Raw genomic sequence first — 18,765 nt, 5'->3', positions numbered from 1 at the left:
TGAAAGAGTGGAATTAGAGCCTGTATATCCCGAACCCACTGCTCGGGTGGGTAAACCCGAAACTGCGCCGAGTCGAGAACCGCTCCCATGAAAAGGAGCTGCTGAGAGGGACACAGGTGTGACTTCGGCACATTGATGGAGAACCCCAACAGGTGCATGAGGTCGGCCGTAGTCTGGAGGTGGCTGACGACTGTCTGGGGCGAGCCAGAAGTCGAGGTAGGGGAAGACTGAAACCCCTGACCTGCGCAGATGAGCTGCGACCACTGCCATCACTTTCGTGAACACCCGTGGGGCACTGGTAAGGCCGAAGGGGAGCACGGTAAACTGAAAGTGCTCGTGGCCTACCGTGAATCGCAGGTAATGCCGTTGGGCCGGCAGGACGGGATGTGAAAATAAGCGTCCTGCAAGTCCTACGCTACCATCCAGTCTCAGGGTCTAGGGCAGCTAAGACCTGAGCCAACTTCAGCATCTTGAACTTCTCCTTCCAGAGGAAGCCGTTGACGTTCCGTAGGTCCAAGATAGGGCGTAGGCCCCCTTTGCCCTACTTGGGTACCAGAAAGTAGTGGGAGTAACAACCACACCCTAATTCTGGCCCAGGAACGCGCTTGATGGCTCCCTTGGCCAAGAGGGCCGTAACTTCCTCCCGCAGAAGTGTCAAGTGATCCCCCGACACGCTGTGGCACCGCGGTGGCATGGCTGGAGGGGACGTCTCGAAGGGGAGGGAGTAGCCCCTTCGGACGATTTGCAGCACCCACCTGTCCGATGTGACAGTGCGCCAGTGGTGGAGGTGATGGCGAACCCTGCCCCCCACTGGCGTCACATGGGCCTGAAAACACTGACTAGGAAGGTTTTGAGGCGGATGCTGCAGGGGTAGGTGTGGACTGGCCTCGCCGTGGACCCCGACCACCGCCACGGCGGTTTTCAGATCTGCCACGCGTTGGATATTAGACTGCGGAGCGTGGCTGGCGGCACGTGTGGGGGCGCCCCTCCTTGGCCACGAAAGGAGCGAAAGGCACCCATTTGCTGGCGCGGGGCCGAGAGGCCCAATGACTTGGCCGTAGCCCTGAAGTCCTTAAAGCGCTCAAGCGCATGGTCTGCCTTGTTGCCAAAGAGGCGACGGCCATCGAACGGCATGTCCATAAGTGTGCTTTGGACATCGGCCGAGAAATTGGCGGACCTCAACTAGGCGTGACGACGAATCGCCACCGTCGTTGACATCGCTCTGCCCAGAGAGCTGGTAGTGTCCAGCCCACACCGGATGGAATACTGTGCTGCATCCCGGCCCTCCACAAGGGCTTGGCCGAGTCTAGCCCGTACCTCCAACGGGCAGTGTTGCAGCACGTCCGCGACAGTGTCCCACAGAGAGTGGGTGTGGCGGCCCAAGAGGCACGCGGTATTAACGGACCGCAATCCCAAACTTAGGGAGGAGAATATCTTCTTCCCATAATTCTCGTACCTCTTAGATTCCCGGTCGGGGGAGCCGACGGGAATGCGGTCTGGGAATTTGAGGCCTGGATAACCAGGCTCTCAGGGGTGGGATGGGTAGACAGAAAGCAAGGGTCACCCGGAGCTGGGCGGTGGCGTCTGGCCACGTTCCTATCCACAGGCTGTCCTGTGGAGGGCCTGGACCAAGTGCCCAAAAGAACGTCTGACAATGCCTCATTAAACGGCAGCAGAGGCTCGGCCGAGCTTGACTGCGGTTTAAGGACCTCAGTGAGGAGGTTAGTCCTCACGGCCGCGACGGGGAGCTCAAGGCCCAGGGCCTTGGCCGCCCTCATCAGCACCACGCTATAAGCAGCCCCCTCCTCCATAGCCACGCTAGGAGGGGAGACAAAGCCAGTGTCGGGCGAAGTGTCCAGCCCACTGGCCTCCCCAAGCTCTCATGTCCAGTCCACAAAAGACTGACACTCCCGTGCCAGAGGGTCCTCAGACCCCTTCCAATCCTCTTCATCACCCACAGCCTGGTACTCAGGCTCAAAAGATGGGGCCGGGTCATTGAAATAAAAATCTCCCAGCGGCGGCGAGAGCGGTGCCGACCGGCGCCGCTCCGGCGGCCGACCCAAAACGAGGACAGGACCAAGGACGACGTCGTCCAGAGACGGCGCCGGGGGCGACACCCAAGGGGCCGGCATTAAGTCGACCGGCAACGACCCGGATCCGGAACCGGACCCAGTGGGGCCCTGCGGCGTCGGGACCGAAGTCGCCGACGGCGCCGAGGCCGAAGCCCCGGACGGCGCCGGTGCCAAAGCACCCGGCCCGCGTGAGGACCCAGTCGGAACCGCTTGGCCCGAAGGCGCCGCGGAACCCGACGGAGGAGCGAGCGACCTCATGGCCATGAGGAAGTCAGCAATCTCCCCCGGCGTCGCGTCCTGCCCAGGGACCGGCGGGTGTGGGGCAGGCCGCGACACCTGCGGCTCCAGCGGAGCCGCGTGGGCGGTGTCACCCGAACAGCCGGCCGCGTCGCGCGAGCGTCGGTGGGAGTCAGAAGAGCGATGGTGCCCCTTCGACTTCTTGTGCCTCTTACCTGAGGACTTCGAGCCCGAAGACTGATGACGACTCCCGGAACTGTGGGGGCTCCGGCCCCACGACCGGTCCCTCGACCTCCTTTCGGACCGGGACCTCGAGCGGCACGGGGCAGACTGCCGAAGCTCGAGTCGCTTACGGGACCGCTCCCCTCTAGCCTTAGACGTCAGGGCCCGGCAGTCGGAGCAGGACTTGTCGTCGTGGTCCAGGCCCAAACAGTGCAGGCACCGGCGATGGGGGTCGGTAACTGACATTAGTCGGTTGCAGTCGGCGCAGGGCTTGAACCCAAAGTACCACTGTGAATTTTTGGGTAAGTCTTTTTGAGCTGTAAGCCTCTGATACCAATTCACAGTCACCCACAAACTTTTGGTTTGCTAAAAACACTGTTTAATATTATTTCCCCAGCATAAATATGATTTACTGTGGGAATTGGAGACGTATATGGTTGTCGAGGATGAGTACCAGGTTCCAGAAATATTTGTCAGGAGGGGGTCCTTACGCCTACAAAATTTTGCCAGGGGGGTCTCGGCATCAAAAAGTTTGAACACCTCTGGCCTAAGCACAGCTGGAAGACAAGAGAGCAAAATCATATCTGCAGCCCCTATCAACATCCATGCAATGGTCTTCCATGATTTAAATTAACTAAACTGTGGAACTGCTAGTGTCATAAAGTTATAATACACTTCTTGTAGCCAGTAGCTGCCCCAGTCCTTCAAATGGTTAATATCATTCTGTAAGAAGTATTTTGACTTCATGCACCCCGTCTACTGGTTGTCAGTCACAGATGGAGAATCCCAGTTGTTCATTGTATGGTTTAGCATATAACCTTCCCTCAAAGAATTGCGACAGATGTACAGACCTTTAAATGAGGCAGCCAAATCACCAAAGAAAAAAGATTTCATTTTTAGCAATTCACCCTTACTGCCCATGTCTGAATCAAATTCTAGCAATGGAAATCAAAGAATACCAACCATCGAAATTGAGATTGGCTAACAATAAAAATATAAACATGAGGAACCACATATGTGGCAACTGTAGGTCCAGGAAAACGAGATCCGGCATCGAGCATTGGTTTATCATGTTACAAATCAGGCAGCAAAAATCAAGGTTGTTTCTCATGCCTCCAGAAAACAGTTGGTCACCATGACATTAAGGTTCAATTTGGTTAACTCTGCAATTAGCACCTCAGGAAGTAGGTGTGGGGATTTTCCATTTCAAAAGTTCTTCACTTCCATGAATAATACCGTCAGATGATTCCAAGTAATGTGGTCCAGCATCAATCAAGGGTATTCAAGATTGCGATACTAAGCTAAAAGGAGAATAGGTTAGTACATTCACTCACCTTTTTTAGGACACTGTGAAGTTCCTCCATGGCAATGGACAAAGTTTGAACTGTTTTATTTAGTTGACCTTCATATTTCACATTCATGCTTTCAGATGCCGCCAAACTTTCTTGTAATAAGGTCAAATCTTTTTTCACTACTTTCAGTTCTTCAGACAAACCTTTTTTACACTCTTCAAGCTGCGTTATTGCTCTTGTGTCTTCCGCTGAAACATTCAAGTAATATTCAAGTAAAGAATTATATACAAGAACAAAAATAGCATCTTAGTTTTATTACATTGATACTGCAAGGAACCTTTATATTTTTGGTTTTTAAACTTTATTTTTCAGTTTACTTAAGTACAAAAGATATATATATATGCAAATGCGTTCACTTGTTAATTACTGTACATTGTCGCCGCCAGAAATGACATAATATAAAAATTGCAATATTGAAACATCAGCCCTGGCTGGAAGTAATGAAATCGCAATACAATAACATTGTCGTCAAGAAGGATATCCCCCCCCCCTTCCAATCGCTACCCCATTTCATTGCAGTCCTGTCGGTTTTATAAACTCGCCAGCCCCATGTCAGGGTTTGCCTTATCTGCCGATGGGTCTCTGATTTCAAGGGGATTCTGCATTATTTATGAGGCTTTACCCCACTCCCGCCGGGACATTGCCCTGCTCCAGCGGAGAGCTGGATGTCCGATTCATGTTCTCCACATATGAGCGTAGGAACCTATAATGTTACCAGGGGGCATCTCTTATTTTGTTCCTGCACACAATTATTGATTCATTTTTCAAAAAACTCAATGACTTTTGGTAAACCCGACAATTAACGGTGCTGGTAAATGAATTCATACCTATTCCACGTTAACCTGTATAAATATTTGGGGATTGTATCTGACGATAAATTAACATGAGAAGAGAAGATTTTGAGTGCTAGAAACTTGTTGGATCCAGTTCGGTTGCACAGATTATTAAGGGAAAGGTTTACTATTTTTTTTTGTTTTGTTTTATCTGTTTATTAAAGATTTTATGTTTTGTTTTGTATAAATGAATACAAGCAGTGCATCATCAGAGAAAGCAACATACAGAAAAAATAGGTAAACATAAATTCCAGATAATTAAGCAACGATATAACTGCTTGGTTACATCAGTAAGCATAAATGATAGAGGCAATAACATTCGGCATATCCCGTCAAACAAAACATTTCCTCCCACCGTCAAGAATCTGAACGAATGCCTTATGGCGCAAAGTAACTGCAACTTATACAAGAAGTAACGATTTACATAAACACGTTTCGTATGGCTTCACTTCGCCATATCACGTGGAGCAGTGTATTTATTCAAACGTTTATATATAAACACCAACCAACAAAAGAATAAAACCCACATATCGGAGAAGGAGGAGGGAAGGGAGGTAAGAGCCACAGGAAAGGAGCGAGGGGAACCAAGGTCTCCTAGCGGCAGAACAAGGTCTTTTCAACTGCTCTAAGGGTTCACAATCCATTTGCCAGGAGTAAATGTCGTCCAGTCAGGTGGGCAGAGGTTTCTGTCAGCATATCAACACACCATTCGGGACACGGGCTACTTGAGCCAATCTCACTAACTATCAGGAAGGGGGTCATCTAAGTGAACCTCCGGCACCAGAAGCCCCTGCCGCGCACACAGCATAGTATTCCACCCAGTGGAGATGGGAAATTTTTGCAATCCCAGCCTATCTTCGCGTATCAGGGAAACCGCTTCCTCCTTCACCCAGTTTAGCATGGAGAGGAGCCAAGCTTTCGTCGGAGGGGACTCCTCGGACTTCCACTTACGAGTAATCAATCGTTTAGCCACAATAAAGCTCAGATCAAGAAACCTGGCGGAGGCTTTGTGTTTTTATTTCTAGGAAACACACCAATGATGCACGACTCCTATATTCACAACACCTCCCTATCTGTGCAAGTGCCCAATGCATCTAACACCACCTCCCAATAAGTCCGCAGTGCTGGGCAGGACCAGAGCAAATGTACAATATCTGCACCCACCATCTTACAGCACGGGCAGAACTCATCTTGTCTATTAAAGTACCAATTGATTTTATCTGCGGAGAGATTTGCCCTATGCACATTATGAAATTGGATTAACTTGAAATGGGCGTTTCTAGGAACCTGCTTCGGTCTTTCCAGGACCATAGACCATTCCTTTTCCAAATAAGGCTTCCCCCGATCTGCCTCCCACTTAACTCGCAACGGCGTTAAATCCGCCAGAGTAGGTCCCCTGATCCGAGTCCGCGAACCACTTCACCAAGTGGGACCCCGTGCCCATAACATGCACATATTGCACTAGGAGATTTGTCAGGGGTTCCTGCTCCACATCTCTCCCAACAACGTCTCATCTCAATTGGCCGGGGTATACACCATCTTCATTTGCGAGATTGAGAAACGTCTGTAATGTTCCTTCTACATATAAGTCTCCTAAGGTGGTTACTCCAGCTTCCACACATGGGGCAAGTTCTATACTCCCAACATGTCCCCGCATGGTCAGCATTCCCAGTAGAGGTACACTAGGTGCATATGGCAGTACATTCCAAGTCAGACGCAGTGCCCTGCGGAAGCATTTCCGTGCTATCGATAGCAACAAAGGGAGAGGTTCATTCAATTTGTTACAGGGATGGAATAAATAAAGGATCCTGTCTAGCAAATACCGAGGATCCTGATCTGCCAAGTCTGACAAATTAATCTCCTTCACCCATTTCACCACCCACAAGATTTGAGACGCCAGGTAGTAGTGCTCAAAGTTGGGTAGAGCCAGCACCCCCTTTGAGCGAAGAAGATATAACTTCTTCAATGCCACTTGTCATTGCAAATAGTTCCAGATAAAATCACGGGCGATCTTCTTCAAAGATCGGAAGGACACGGTTAGGTGGAGCGGTAAGGGACCAAAATAATAAAGAAGACCTGGTAACATTACCATTTTAATTAACTCCACCTTACCTATAACTGAGAGGGGAAGTGTCTTCCAGAAGTCAGTTTGAGACTTAGGGCTGTAACCACCCGTGAGATATTACCATCCAGAAGGTCCTGTGAGTTATGGTAGATACGAACACCCAAGTGTCTGAATGCCACTGGTTGCCACTTCACCACCGTCCCATTCACTGTCCAACCCGGATCCACTGTATTATAATTAAACGGGTATAGACAAGATTTACCCCAGTGCATCCCTAGCCCAGAAAATGATGCAAAAGATGTCAATGTGGAGAGGATGACCTGCGGGATATCCAGGATATACTTGCACATACAGCAGGATGTCGTCTGCATAAAGTGAAACAGCATGTATACCATCTCCAAGGGGTATCACCCAATCTGATGCCGAGATACGTAGTGCCATCGCCAATGGTTCAATTACCAGAGCGAAGATTGGGGTGAGAGGGGGCTAACCTGACGAGTCTCCTGCACAATCAAAATAGGTTAGGAGAAAAGAGAACCCATCCGCAATCAGACAGTAGGGGCCGCGTACAACAGTTCAGTAAGATTTAGTCTATAGGGCCCAAATCCGTATTGATGAAGCACGGCAAACATGAAAGACCTCTCGACCGTGTTGAAGGCCTTCTTCAGGTCCAGCACTGCACATCCAGCTGTTGGTCAGTCCGTAGTAGCACAATTCATCACCCTGAACAGTCGTTGTATGTTAAGAAATATGCTGCGAGCTGGCACAAACCCATTCTGGTCCTGGTGGACCAGACTGGGAATTAGCGGCACCAACCTACTAGCCAGGATGCCCGCTAATATCTTATAATCCCCATTTAAGAGTGACAAAGGATGATACGCCACCATGGAAGTAGGGTCCTTGCCTGGTTTGGGGAGCGTAATCAACGTAGCCTCCACCATTGAGACAGGGAGGGCAAGAGATTCCAACGCCTAGGTGTATACCCACAGCAGCTGGGAGCTCAAAGGGTCCACATATGTTTTATAAAATTCGTGGGGAAGGCCTTCAGGACCAGGGACCTTGCCGGAAGGCAGAGTCCTCATTATTCCCAGTACTTTGTCCAGTGTTAGCGGAGCATCCAGGTCTATTCGCTGTTCAGGTGACAGGACTGGGAACGGGAGCCACCCTAAGAATTGCTGAACTGTTTCCTCAGAGGGCTGCGGACCAGCTTTATACAGCTTCATGAAATGAGTCGTCAGCTCACCATGGATTTCCAACTATGTGAATCGAAGAGCTTTGCCTGGAAAGGGAAGAGCTGTAATCAGCCCACCTGGTTGCTCCTGTTTAATCAGCCAATCGAGGAGAGGCCCAGAGCGATCCGCTTTGGCATGTATTGATGCGGAGTGTGCTGCAAAGTTAAGGCAGCGCTGCCGTTCAAGCATCTCTGCGTGTTTCCTTTGCGCTTCCTGTAGGTTGGCCAGCCCCCCAGCATCTGTCACAGTCTTAGATTCCAACAGCAGCAAACGTCTTTCAACACAAGCAGGTCTAACGCTATCTGTTGTTTCAGCCCGCAGCCCAACCCCAAGCATTTCCCTCTTAGGGTGACTTTAATAGCCTCCACTAAGGCAGAGGAGGGAGTCCCCGTGTTGAGTTAAAAATATCCTCTGATCGCCTCGCTAATCGCATCCAAAAACACAGGATCTTCTAGCATGGCCGGTTGCAGCCTCCACGTGGGGACACCAGGGATCCCAACCTTCCAAGCCAGCACAACACAGTGAGGGTTGTGATCGGAATGCGTGCGCCCCCAGTACTCCGATTTTAAAAACATACGGAAGGAGGCAGGGGGACCCAAAGAACCTGTCCAGCCTGACGTGTAAGTTATGAGGTGCAGAGAAAAAGGAATACATCCTCTCCCCTGGGTGATGTTGCCTCCACACGTCAACCAGATCCCATCCCGAGCCCATCCAATCAGTGCCAGGGAGTTAGTTGTCGCGGTCGTGGACCTGAGTGGGGGAAAGGATCTATCGACTACCACGTCTAAGACACTGTTATAATCCCCTCCCAGCAACCACGGGATTTCACTCCACCTTCCCAAAACAAGAGACAGCTGACATAGAAACTGGCCCTGGTCCACATTCGGTGCATTCACACAACCCATAATACAGGACGCCCATCCAATTTACCCTTCACCAACACATATCTGCCCTCCTTATCCACACAAGCCTCATCTACTGCAAAGGGTGACCTCAGGCGTATCCAGATAAGGGTCTCCCTAGCAAACATGGAGTAATTTGTGGCATATATTTTACCTCGCGTATCAAGAGAGAGAGAGAGGACCAGAAAGCTAGTCCTTATCCCCGGGGTTTATATATAGTTAATCAAAAGGCGACTAGCTTATGCATTGCGAGGTTAACAAAAGTCAAGGACTCAAGTATGTTTCGTCAGGGGGTAGGAGCACCTGGTGAGTGTGCTCATGAAGCCCTCACCCACCAACCTAGTTGGTGGCATGCTTCATCATCGGGCCCACCCAGTGACACCTAGCGTGTCCCGGGTGTGCTTCGAAGCCTGATTACAGCGGAGCAGGTATGTCGCTGAGTGTGCGGTGAAGGGTGTTAAGAATGTGATTTAAAACGGCTTGGCGGGGGTCCCAGTACCCGAAGGTGAATTAAACATCCATTGGTGGGTCAACATGTTTCCGTCAACATGTATACACGCCCTAAAGTGTTTTTCTATGTGTCTCACACATAGAAAAACACTTTAGGGCGTGTATACACATAGTCTGAATTACACACCCACTAGTTTAATCACATACACTTATTTTAATTTGGTCCTGAAGAAAGCCAGCATATTCATAAGGCACTGGCTGAAACATGTTGACCCACCAATGGATGTGGGAGGTCGTAACTCGCCTCTAACCTCCAACAGCCTTATTTTTAACCGCTGACGGTGGCTCAGGTATTAAAAATTAATTCACCTTCGGGTACTGGGACCCCCGCCAAGCCGTTTTAAATCACATTCATAACACCCTTCACCGCACACTCAGCGACATACCTGCTCCGCTGTAATCAGGCGTCGAAGCACACCCGGGACACGCTAGGTGTCACTGGGTGGGCCCGATGATGAAGCATGCCACCAACTAGGTTGGTGGGTGAGGGCTTCATGAGCACACTCACCAGGTGCTCCTACCCCCTGACGAAACATACTTGAGTCCTTGACTTTTGTTAACCTCGCAATGCATAAGCTAGTCTCTTTTTGATTAACTATATATTTTACCTCTCCATCTACGCTGCAATCGGGTAACCTCTATTGCATTCAGGTGGGTTTCTTGTAATAACGCTATATGCACATTATGACATTTAAATAGGAACACACAGCATATCTACAGGAATTCCAGGTAATTATTACGTGATCCATGACAAAGCTAAGAAAAGCATACTGCAACGAATATTGATCCCTCTGCCCCCGACCTCACTGCATAACAGTCTGTCGTGAACCACAACGCTTTCAGTGTCCCAGGCTCCTACAACATAAAGGAAATGGGAAATACTAACCGGGGAGGAAAAAAAAACAAATCAGGGCAACCCCCAAAACGTCGGGGAATCGTCCAAGCGCAACAGACTGCAACATAGCCGTCTGCCCCATTGGCTACGAAAGGTTATGGAGAACAAGGGATTGTGACACCATGTAGGGTACATTCTGGAAGTCCCCACCCAAACACCAATTAGTAGACATTGCCATAGCACAAACCCAACTTAGAAGTCAAAAAATATCAACTGTATCAACCTCAACACCCCCAGGAACCCTCTGGCCGACCCCCACCCCACAACATGATAACACACAGACCTCAGAGGACTCAGGAGATCATCACAGCAAAGCAAACCACAGCTCTCAGCAATGTATTTTCAAATCAGTCAGTTTCATACGATACCATCCGCAGTCTGGGGTGTAACATCTGGCATGCTCATAGATGCTTTATGAGAAGAGTCCATCAGGGAAGAGCCTCCACCCCCTGATGAAAGATAGGAAGTGTTTGCTTTGTGTTCGTGCAACGTTACTTCGGTCATCTTCTCCGCAATGCGAACAATGTCCTGCTGCAATTTACGGATTTGATACGGAACAGGCACCATCGTCAACCCTGGGAACCGCGGTCTCGGCCGGCGTCTCCGAGCCCCTCTGTCACCAACTTCCCCAGTCCATGCTTTAGCAGCAGTGCCCGCAGGTCTCGGGCCAGAATACAGACCAGATGTCTCCAGCCAGTCCCAAACATCCTGATATGTATCAAAGAACCTGGACCTCTCATCCGAGACTACACGGAGCCTGGCCAGAAATAACAGCGAGCAGGAGAGATTGAGCTTCTGAAGTTGTTGCTTAACCAGTAGGAAAGATCCCCGTTGACACTGAACCTTTATTGTGTAGTCCGGAAAAAATCACACCGTGGCATTTTCATACTGGATAGCATCTGATTTTCTGGTCTCTCGAAGTATTCAATCCCCATCTCTAAAATGTAGGAGCTTGAAGAAAAGGGGGCGCGCTCTGTCTCCGGGGGCTGGTCTCCTACCAGAACACGATGCATCCGCTGGTGAAGAAGGGGTAGAATTGAGTATGAGGCAAAATGGTCTTGAGCCAGGATTCCAGAAAAGCAACCGCAACTTGGCCCTCCGCACCTTCCGGCAGTCCAATCAGTCAGACATTATTCTGTCGGGAGCGCCCCTCTGCATCCTCAACGCGGTCCTCTAGGTACCGGATCTGAGCCTCGTGAGCATTCTGCTATTTATCTTGGAACTCTGTGGCAGGCTGCAATTCAGCGATATCCTGTTCTACAGCTTCAACCCGATCCTTCAGCTTCCGATGATCCCCGTGTAGTAAGTTGAGGTCCAGAGCCACTTTGTCCAGTTTAGATTCCATGGATGCGCTAGAGTGCTCAATGGCTTGCAATATAGTATCCAGATGGGCATCCTGAGTCATTTGTTTCTTCATTGAACGTGGTGGATCAGCATCGCAGGACCCCGCCACCTGTGAGGAGGCCCTCGACCTAGTCCCCCTAATACGTCCCATTGTCTGGTACTCGTTTGGAGACGTCCTCCACACCACCAGAGCCTCCCGCAGGGTCACTTCGCCGCAGCACCCAATTCAGTGCTTATCAGCACTCCTCAAGACCGCACTTTATGATATCACACGGGTCAATGCTGCCCAGCCCTCCTGAGCGGTGTCAAGGGCCTCTTTCACCGGCATTTTTATCAACAGAGCCCAGGTGCGTCAGTTCATCCCACCATGCACTTATGTCTCTGGTTAGGTGCCTTGCACAAGGGCTCCCACCGGCAATATACTGTCCGATGGCTCCACTGCTTTTAGACGTGGCTCCGGTAGCAGGAGTACTGAAAAAGTCATACACTCCTGTCCCTAGCACACACTAGCTGTCCCAGCGCTGACCACCAATCAACGCAACCAACAGTGGAAGTCCTTTCCCTCTATATGGGCTGCAATGCATGGACTGGGTCTTCCTAGCTCTATGTACCCCTCCCAGCTAACATCAGCCCTGGCTCACCATCTCTTTCTCTGTGGGATGCCCGCCTTGGCTCCTAGTTGCAAAGTTAAATGGTCTGCTGCTCATGAGCTCTCCACTTCTGCGGTAGTGACAATCCGGGAGCTGCGTACTTTGCCTTCAGGCCGCGGCCGAAATATGTGCCAGTACATGCATGTCCAGGATGGGCTGCACACTGCTTATCCCTGCCCCCGGGGAGGGGAGGTTGACTGCATTACACGTTGCCCCGCCCTGCTCTTCTGTAGGTGTGCGATGTGAGCGAGTCTAGGGCCAGCTCCGGCGTTCCATTTAACTAAGCGGCCCGTCCATCATTGTACAGCTCCCTACGCAGCCACAAGAGTCTCTCGGCTGCGATAATTAAACAAACAGCATCCGGGAGTACTCCGGGGCTGGTGCGTTCCCTGGCGGCCACGCACCGCAGGGAATCACTTACATGCCAGCCGGGTCTAGAGATACACCGGCCCAACCTCGGCATTCCAAACGGCTACACTTACCGCAAGTACGCAGCTAAGCAGCCACACCTCACGCCATCTCGGACCACGCGCCCTCCGGTCCGCACAATGGCTTCCTCAGGGTCCCAGGGGTGTCCAGAGATCAGCGCCCACCATTCGGGTCCGTCAGTTTGCAGCCACACAGGATTGCTGTTGAGGATTATTGGGACAGAAGACGGAGCACTACTTAAGCGCGTCCACCATGCTGCCCCTGCTGGCCACATCAAGTGAAAGATTTACTGTTGATTAGTATAGTTTAAACAAGGTTGCCAGTGAAATGGGACATCTGATGCCCTTCTTTGGTGGAAGAAAATTGACTCCTCAGGCAGATATGCATTCTAGGAGGCTGGCTTAGTATATGGTGCACCGTTATATAAGTGAAGCACCCTGTGCTAATCCAGACAACCCTTATTGTGATTTTAGTGGTCTTAGACAACCATGGAAAGCTCTCTAAGTGGTAGCTGTGGAGAGCAGCCTTCAGGTTTAGTCCAGAACTAGCGTTAGGCAGCTTGTTTTGCCAGAACTAATCACATAGTGTATGTTAAACAAACAAACCACACAGAAAAGTTATAAAAATAGTTATATTTCTTATACACACACTCACTAACACATTGGCATATCTCCTGCCAGGCGATATCAACACAATACAACAATATTTCAAATTTATACAGGTAAATAAGCACAGATACACAGTGGTCTCCGGGGAGGACCAAACTATATACTAAAGTAGTGGAATGTGAACTGCGACCAAAGTCTGATCTTGGACCAGAAGACTCAGGAGGGCAGGGGAAAAAAAGAACTACCCGAGGTAAGTACCTTGCAACCCCACAGAGGCTATGTGCAGAGTGGAAACACAGCCGCGCACTCAATGCGAGTCAAAAGGTAAGCAGCACAATTTGTTTTTAAGAAGAAGGACCCTTCCCAGTGGACCCTAAAGAAAGCCTATGGAAAACAGATGGTTAGAGAGTCACCCCATCCATGGAATCCCACAGGAACTAGGATACCTACACCAGGGAAGCTGGGTACATAGGTGAAAATTTACATCGGAAACAGCCGTAGACCACAATGGAGGACTTCAGAAAAAATGCCGCTGGCAAAAAATGTGAAAGAGTTTGGTGCAATAGGATGGATTGTGGTTCTGGTTCATGACAATTGAAAGCTGTGAAAGTAAATGTATATCTTTTTCTCTTTTTAATGCTGCTAAATGTTTTGTCTTTTTGGCTGGAGGTTGGGGGCTCGTCCTGTCTAAGACAGCAGACAGGGGTTTTTTTTAGAAGAGAACTTGGGGTTCTTTTTACATTGAAAGGATGTTAGGGTGTGAATGAGCTCCAAGCATAGGTTTTAAAGTAAGTATTTGTATAAGGTATTTTTACTAAGTGGTTGCCTTTCTGTCCAATATTTTGTGTGTTGTTGTTTTTTTCTTTTGTGGTTTGATTTGTTTCGTTTCAGTGCAATGGGAAATATTATTATCTCTGTGTTATGGTGAGTATTGATGCAACTTTGTGTTAGACAGATTACGTGTGCACTGACACCGCATGATGCATGACATGCATGAGAAAGATATAGTCCTTTGAGTAACTAATATTGTGTTTTCCTTTTTGTGGCTTTTGTGTTTGGTATATGTATTATTGCGTATTATTTTATGCTATACACATGTAAATATTGTGTGTTTTATGTTTTCTTTGGCTTATTGTGCATTGTTTGTTCTGTTCTGCGTGGTAGGTATGCTGATCGATCTTAAGGCTGACAAATTAAGGAGGCCAGCATACTGGGTTTTGGGCTGCAGGCTCACTGTGCATGAAATGCATGGCATTCTGTTGTGTGTCACAGCTCCTTTGCATGTGCTGCTGGCATTTGTCTATGCTTTCTGTGCTTAGCACAGCCAGTATACCTGCTGCCTTGGTATGCCTGTTCTTATTTTATGTATGTTTCTGTTTTGTGTCGTTTTGACAATTCTATTTTTGATACTAGTACAAGCTCCTCTGTGGGGAATTTGTTCTGGTCCCTAAATTTAACAGACAACACTTCAGCAGTGTATGTCTATTTTGTTAAATGGTATTCCCTAATGAATGTCGCATAGTGCCTGGTTATGGGGGATTTTTACCATTTCCTTGTCCTTACTCCTTCATGGGAATAAAAGGCCTCAAAAGAAGTAGTGTGTTTTGTAATAGATAAATAATTATAATGAATTCTCGATATTAATAGGCACACACATCATTTTATGGCAATGACATTTGTACATGTGCTAAAAGATGTTCTAGCCCTCTCAAAAGCGCTATGTATCTCCTACAATTTTGTTTATGCCCAGTGCTACACCCGGGGGTTGATGGTTTTGACTGAAGTGAAATATGTTTCAGATTTCCTTCTGTCAAAAATGGGGGAGGAAGCTAGCTCCCCGCTAGCTCTCCTATAAATTAGGACTAGGTAGCATGTATATTGCTCCCTCCTCTTCTCAAATTTTTATTAGCCTGTCCTGCTTTGCTCTAAAAGGGGAATTAGATGTGGGTAGTTTTGTCTACAAGTGTTGGGTAATAACACCATTATTGTAGTCGTGCGAGTACATTGCTAGTTCTTTTTTAGCTAGTCTGTGAAAATAAACTGATAGTCTTTATTAGAGAAGACGCCCCAGACTAATGTTTCCTTATTTGACCTTTGACGGGAACAATAGTTCTGTACTTTTTTCTTGTTTCACATTCCTAGGTAACGACATCATTATTGTGCAGCACTGAGTAAAGGTGCACAGGTATCACAAGTCTCTTATCTTTTAGCCTGTATAGTTGAGCTGACATGGTCTACATAGTGAAAAAGGTGAAAGATGCTTGTGTGATCCTCAGCAAAATATCCTCAGCAAAATATTTTTTCTGTTGAAATTATAGCTTTGTAGAAGTTAGTTTCCTGCTGCTTCTATAATATGTGAGCATGGTCATGAGCAAAAAATAAATAAATAAATAAAGTTGTTTTGAGTAAAAACAGAGAATATTAGAAGTGTTTGAAGTTTTGCACAACAGTGAAGGTTCACAAAGTAGACGCTGTGTGCATGCTATAGGAATAGCGGTTTGAAATTCCCTTTTTGAGGGTTCTCAAGTGAAAATGTGGGAATACAACATGTCTGTTTTGTTTTATTTTTTCTCTTCTCTTAGAATTCAGTTAACACATACGTCCGTCCACAGGTAATACAGTGGAAAAGTCAGATATGTAATGTATTACCTATTGTAAGGAACAAATTTATTGATAGGCCTGAGATGTTTTTTTCATTCCAATTCACACCGCCTAGCAAATGTTTGGGGTGTCCCAAATTGTTTTGCTGATATTGAATACCCTTTGTTGACAGACTATTTGTATGCTTTGACTAAAGATCTTCGTTCCCTTCATCAGCAGGTAACAGACACACTGAAGCCGCAACCGGAAGGGCCTGGACACACCATCCAACATGGGGACTGAGTCGTCATCCGAAGATACAAGCGGAAGTCTTGCTTGGAGCCGAGGTGAAGTGAGCCGAGGCAGGAGCTGCTTGCCACCCAAACCGCACTCAGGATCCGGGGCCATAAGTCTGGCACCCATGCTAGCCGTGTAAAGAGGGTCTCGCTTCTGTTGCCCTATGATGAGTGGGTGAGAAAGGGCGTCGCTGATGACAAATACGCTTCTCGGATGCTTGATTGAGAGGTGAGGAGCCTGATCAAAAGGAGAAGAGGCCGGCTCTGATTGCTAGTGGTGAGGTCTCTCTTGATCACAGTGAGCAAACATCAGCGGATAAGTCCCCTGCCATTGAGTCCCCCATTCTGTTCACAGATCCAGAGGTGCGAGGGAGCACTCGATACAATCTGTGGCCCAGGAAAGGAGAGCAGGGCACCGGAAGAAGGGCTGAGTAAGGGAAGTAGGGAAGGACTAAAGAAAGTGTTAGGGGTGGACTGCTGGAAGAGCCCTGGTGCACTGTCGAGACATTGTCAGGTGGGACACTAGGATTGCGCCTGGGCCCAGATTAAGTGTTCCTCTGAGTCGTGAAGCTGTGCGACTCCGTCGTGGGAGTTAGGGAATGAACAATAGAAGTCTGCCTGTGAGGCTTTAACGGACACAGGGAGAAGATCCCTTGAAGGGAGAATATCCCCTCTGGTTGGCCTCAGTGTGAACTGTTTTTCCCCTAGTTTACTTTGGACTTTTAGCTAGGAAAATGAGTCCCTTTGAATGTTCCTTTTCCCCAGGAGGAGCTGCCTCTGCAGCTCCTTGTCCAGATGCCCCTGTCCAAATTTGGTTCACATGGTCTACAAATTTAATATTGTGTTTGTTTGTATCCTAACTATTGCTTTCATATTTCTCTTTAGAGAATTAGTTTCTTGTTGCTTGGCGCATACCCTCATGAGTACTATTCCAACACCACATGAGAGTGACCCTAGTTCCTCACGAGGAGGAGTACTGGGAAGTTCATTAGGATGATGTAGTATTCCATTGTTGCACCAGACACATGTTACTTATAGTACTGCAGATTATTGGGTGTGTGGGTCATTGCCTTCATACACACACAAGGGTGGAAAAAAAAATGTTGCTTGTATTCTTGCCCTATGGAAGTAGCTGTGAGGGTTAGTATACTTTGAGTAGTCTAGTAAAAAACATTTCTCAGCCCGACAAAGATCTACTTCACGGGTGTTAGATATGGATGTTAGATACAGGTCCTCGCTGATAATGCAAGTGAACACTAAGTATATAATTCAATAGGGTGTTTTCTCTGGTGATGATAGTTTGATATTATTTGCATTAATTCCTGCTCATGACTTGAACTGTGATGTCTTTTTAAGTTGTCCGATCATGACATAGTGTTATAGAGCAAATGGTACCCCGAGAACATATACTTAGATTAGTCAAAAAGGAGGGTGCCTCACACCCAGAGAATAATAATTGTTTTAGTAGGTATTGCAGGGGTTGTTCTTTTACTTGTTGCCTCTGCACTTCCTGTCCTATAGTATGCTGCACTACTTCTATGATCATGCTCATCCTAGTAATTCATTTCCCGACATTTGATTGATGAGTGATGCCGTCCCGTTCTCTCCTTTAGAATTGTACAGTCCCTCCTTTGAGCAATAAAGGCTGCACTTATGTTAGCCACATTAGGCTAAAAGGAGGGTCTGATAGATTGTAATTTTCCTGTTACAGAATATCCTAATGATGTTGTGAATATGTTAGCCTAATGTTCAAGTTCAAAAGACCTTTATTCGAATTTGATAAAATTCATAAAAGTACCGGACACATCAAAGCACATATATACACATAATACAAAACAGTTAAATAAATTACATGTGTCTAACCAGTATGCAGTTACAGCCTATTATTCATGTGCTGCAACCCACTGAGCTATTTTTGTAATATGCAAGCTTCAGTTGGATAGAATTGTTTCTGTAATGGTTAAGCTTTTGTCTTATTTTTGCCTTCTAAGTTAGAAGACTTGTTCTAGTGCATTGCCTTCCCTCCATTAGGTTCCTATTATTGATATTTCTGTATACTTTCTTATAAGAGAGAGAAGCTTGTCTATGGCAGACAGATTTCTGATGCTGACATTTGCTCTGCAGCTCCAATGTCTCATGGTACAGTTTCCCCCCCTCCCTTATGAGCAGAAAATCCCTGTTTCAGCATTTCTTGCCTCGAGCTAGTTTTGCAGAAATGTTTCCATGCCCTGGAGTAGCAAAGCTTCGGCTCTGTGGCCTTGAGGGGTGATAACAGTGTTGCCTTCGCAGGTGCAGATGCCTCATGTATGAGTTCATTGTTCACCCTCTGCTGAGCCCAGTACTTTTCCAGTCTGGGCGAGGTTTTACTCCCTGGAGTGTAGACCTGACAGGGCCCATCTGCAGATGAATATTATGGCCAATAAATATATTTCTAATTCTTCTCCACTGCCTGGCTGGCTTATTATATGAGAATGATAGATGAGTGAGGTAAATCGCTCAGGTAGATTTGAGTCACTCTTATCAGTCATATAAAATTAA

General features: G+C 47.8%; 1 protein-coding gene across 2 annotated transcripts in view; it reads right to left on the bottom strand.

The window, feature by feature from the left end:
• The window catches only part of CCAR1 (cell division cycle and apoptosis regulator 1), a 1,290,009-nt gene that overhangs the window by 116,366 nt on the left and 1,154,878 nt on the right, over positions 1-18,765 (bottom strand). For both annotated transcript variants that reach the window (XM_086922386.1, XM_086922387.1), the window contains exon 24: positions 3,866-4,071. In XM_086922386.1, coding sequence (XP_086778512.1) covers positions 3,866-4,071 — 206 coding nt within the window. The remainder of the gene's footprint in view (positions 1-3,865; positions 4,072-18,765) is intronic.

The sequence above is a fragment of the Lissotriton vulgaris genome, chromosome 5 (assembly GCF_964263255.1).
Source record: "Lissotriton vulgaris chromosome 5, aLisVul1.2, whole genome shotgun sequence".
Taxonomy (NCBI): Eukaryota; Metazoa; Chordata; class Amphibia; order Caudata; family Salamandridae; genus Lissotriton; species Lissotriton vulgaris.
Note: the sequence above shows the minus strand (reverse complement) of the source record. Positions and strands in the feature narration are given on the sequence as shown.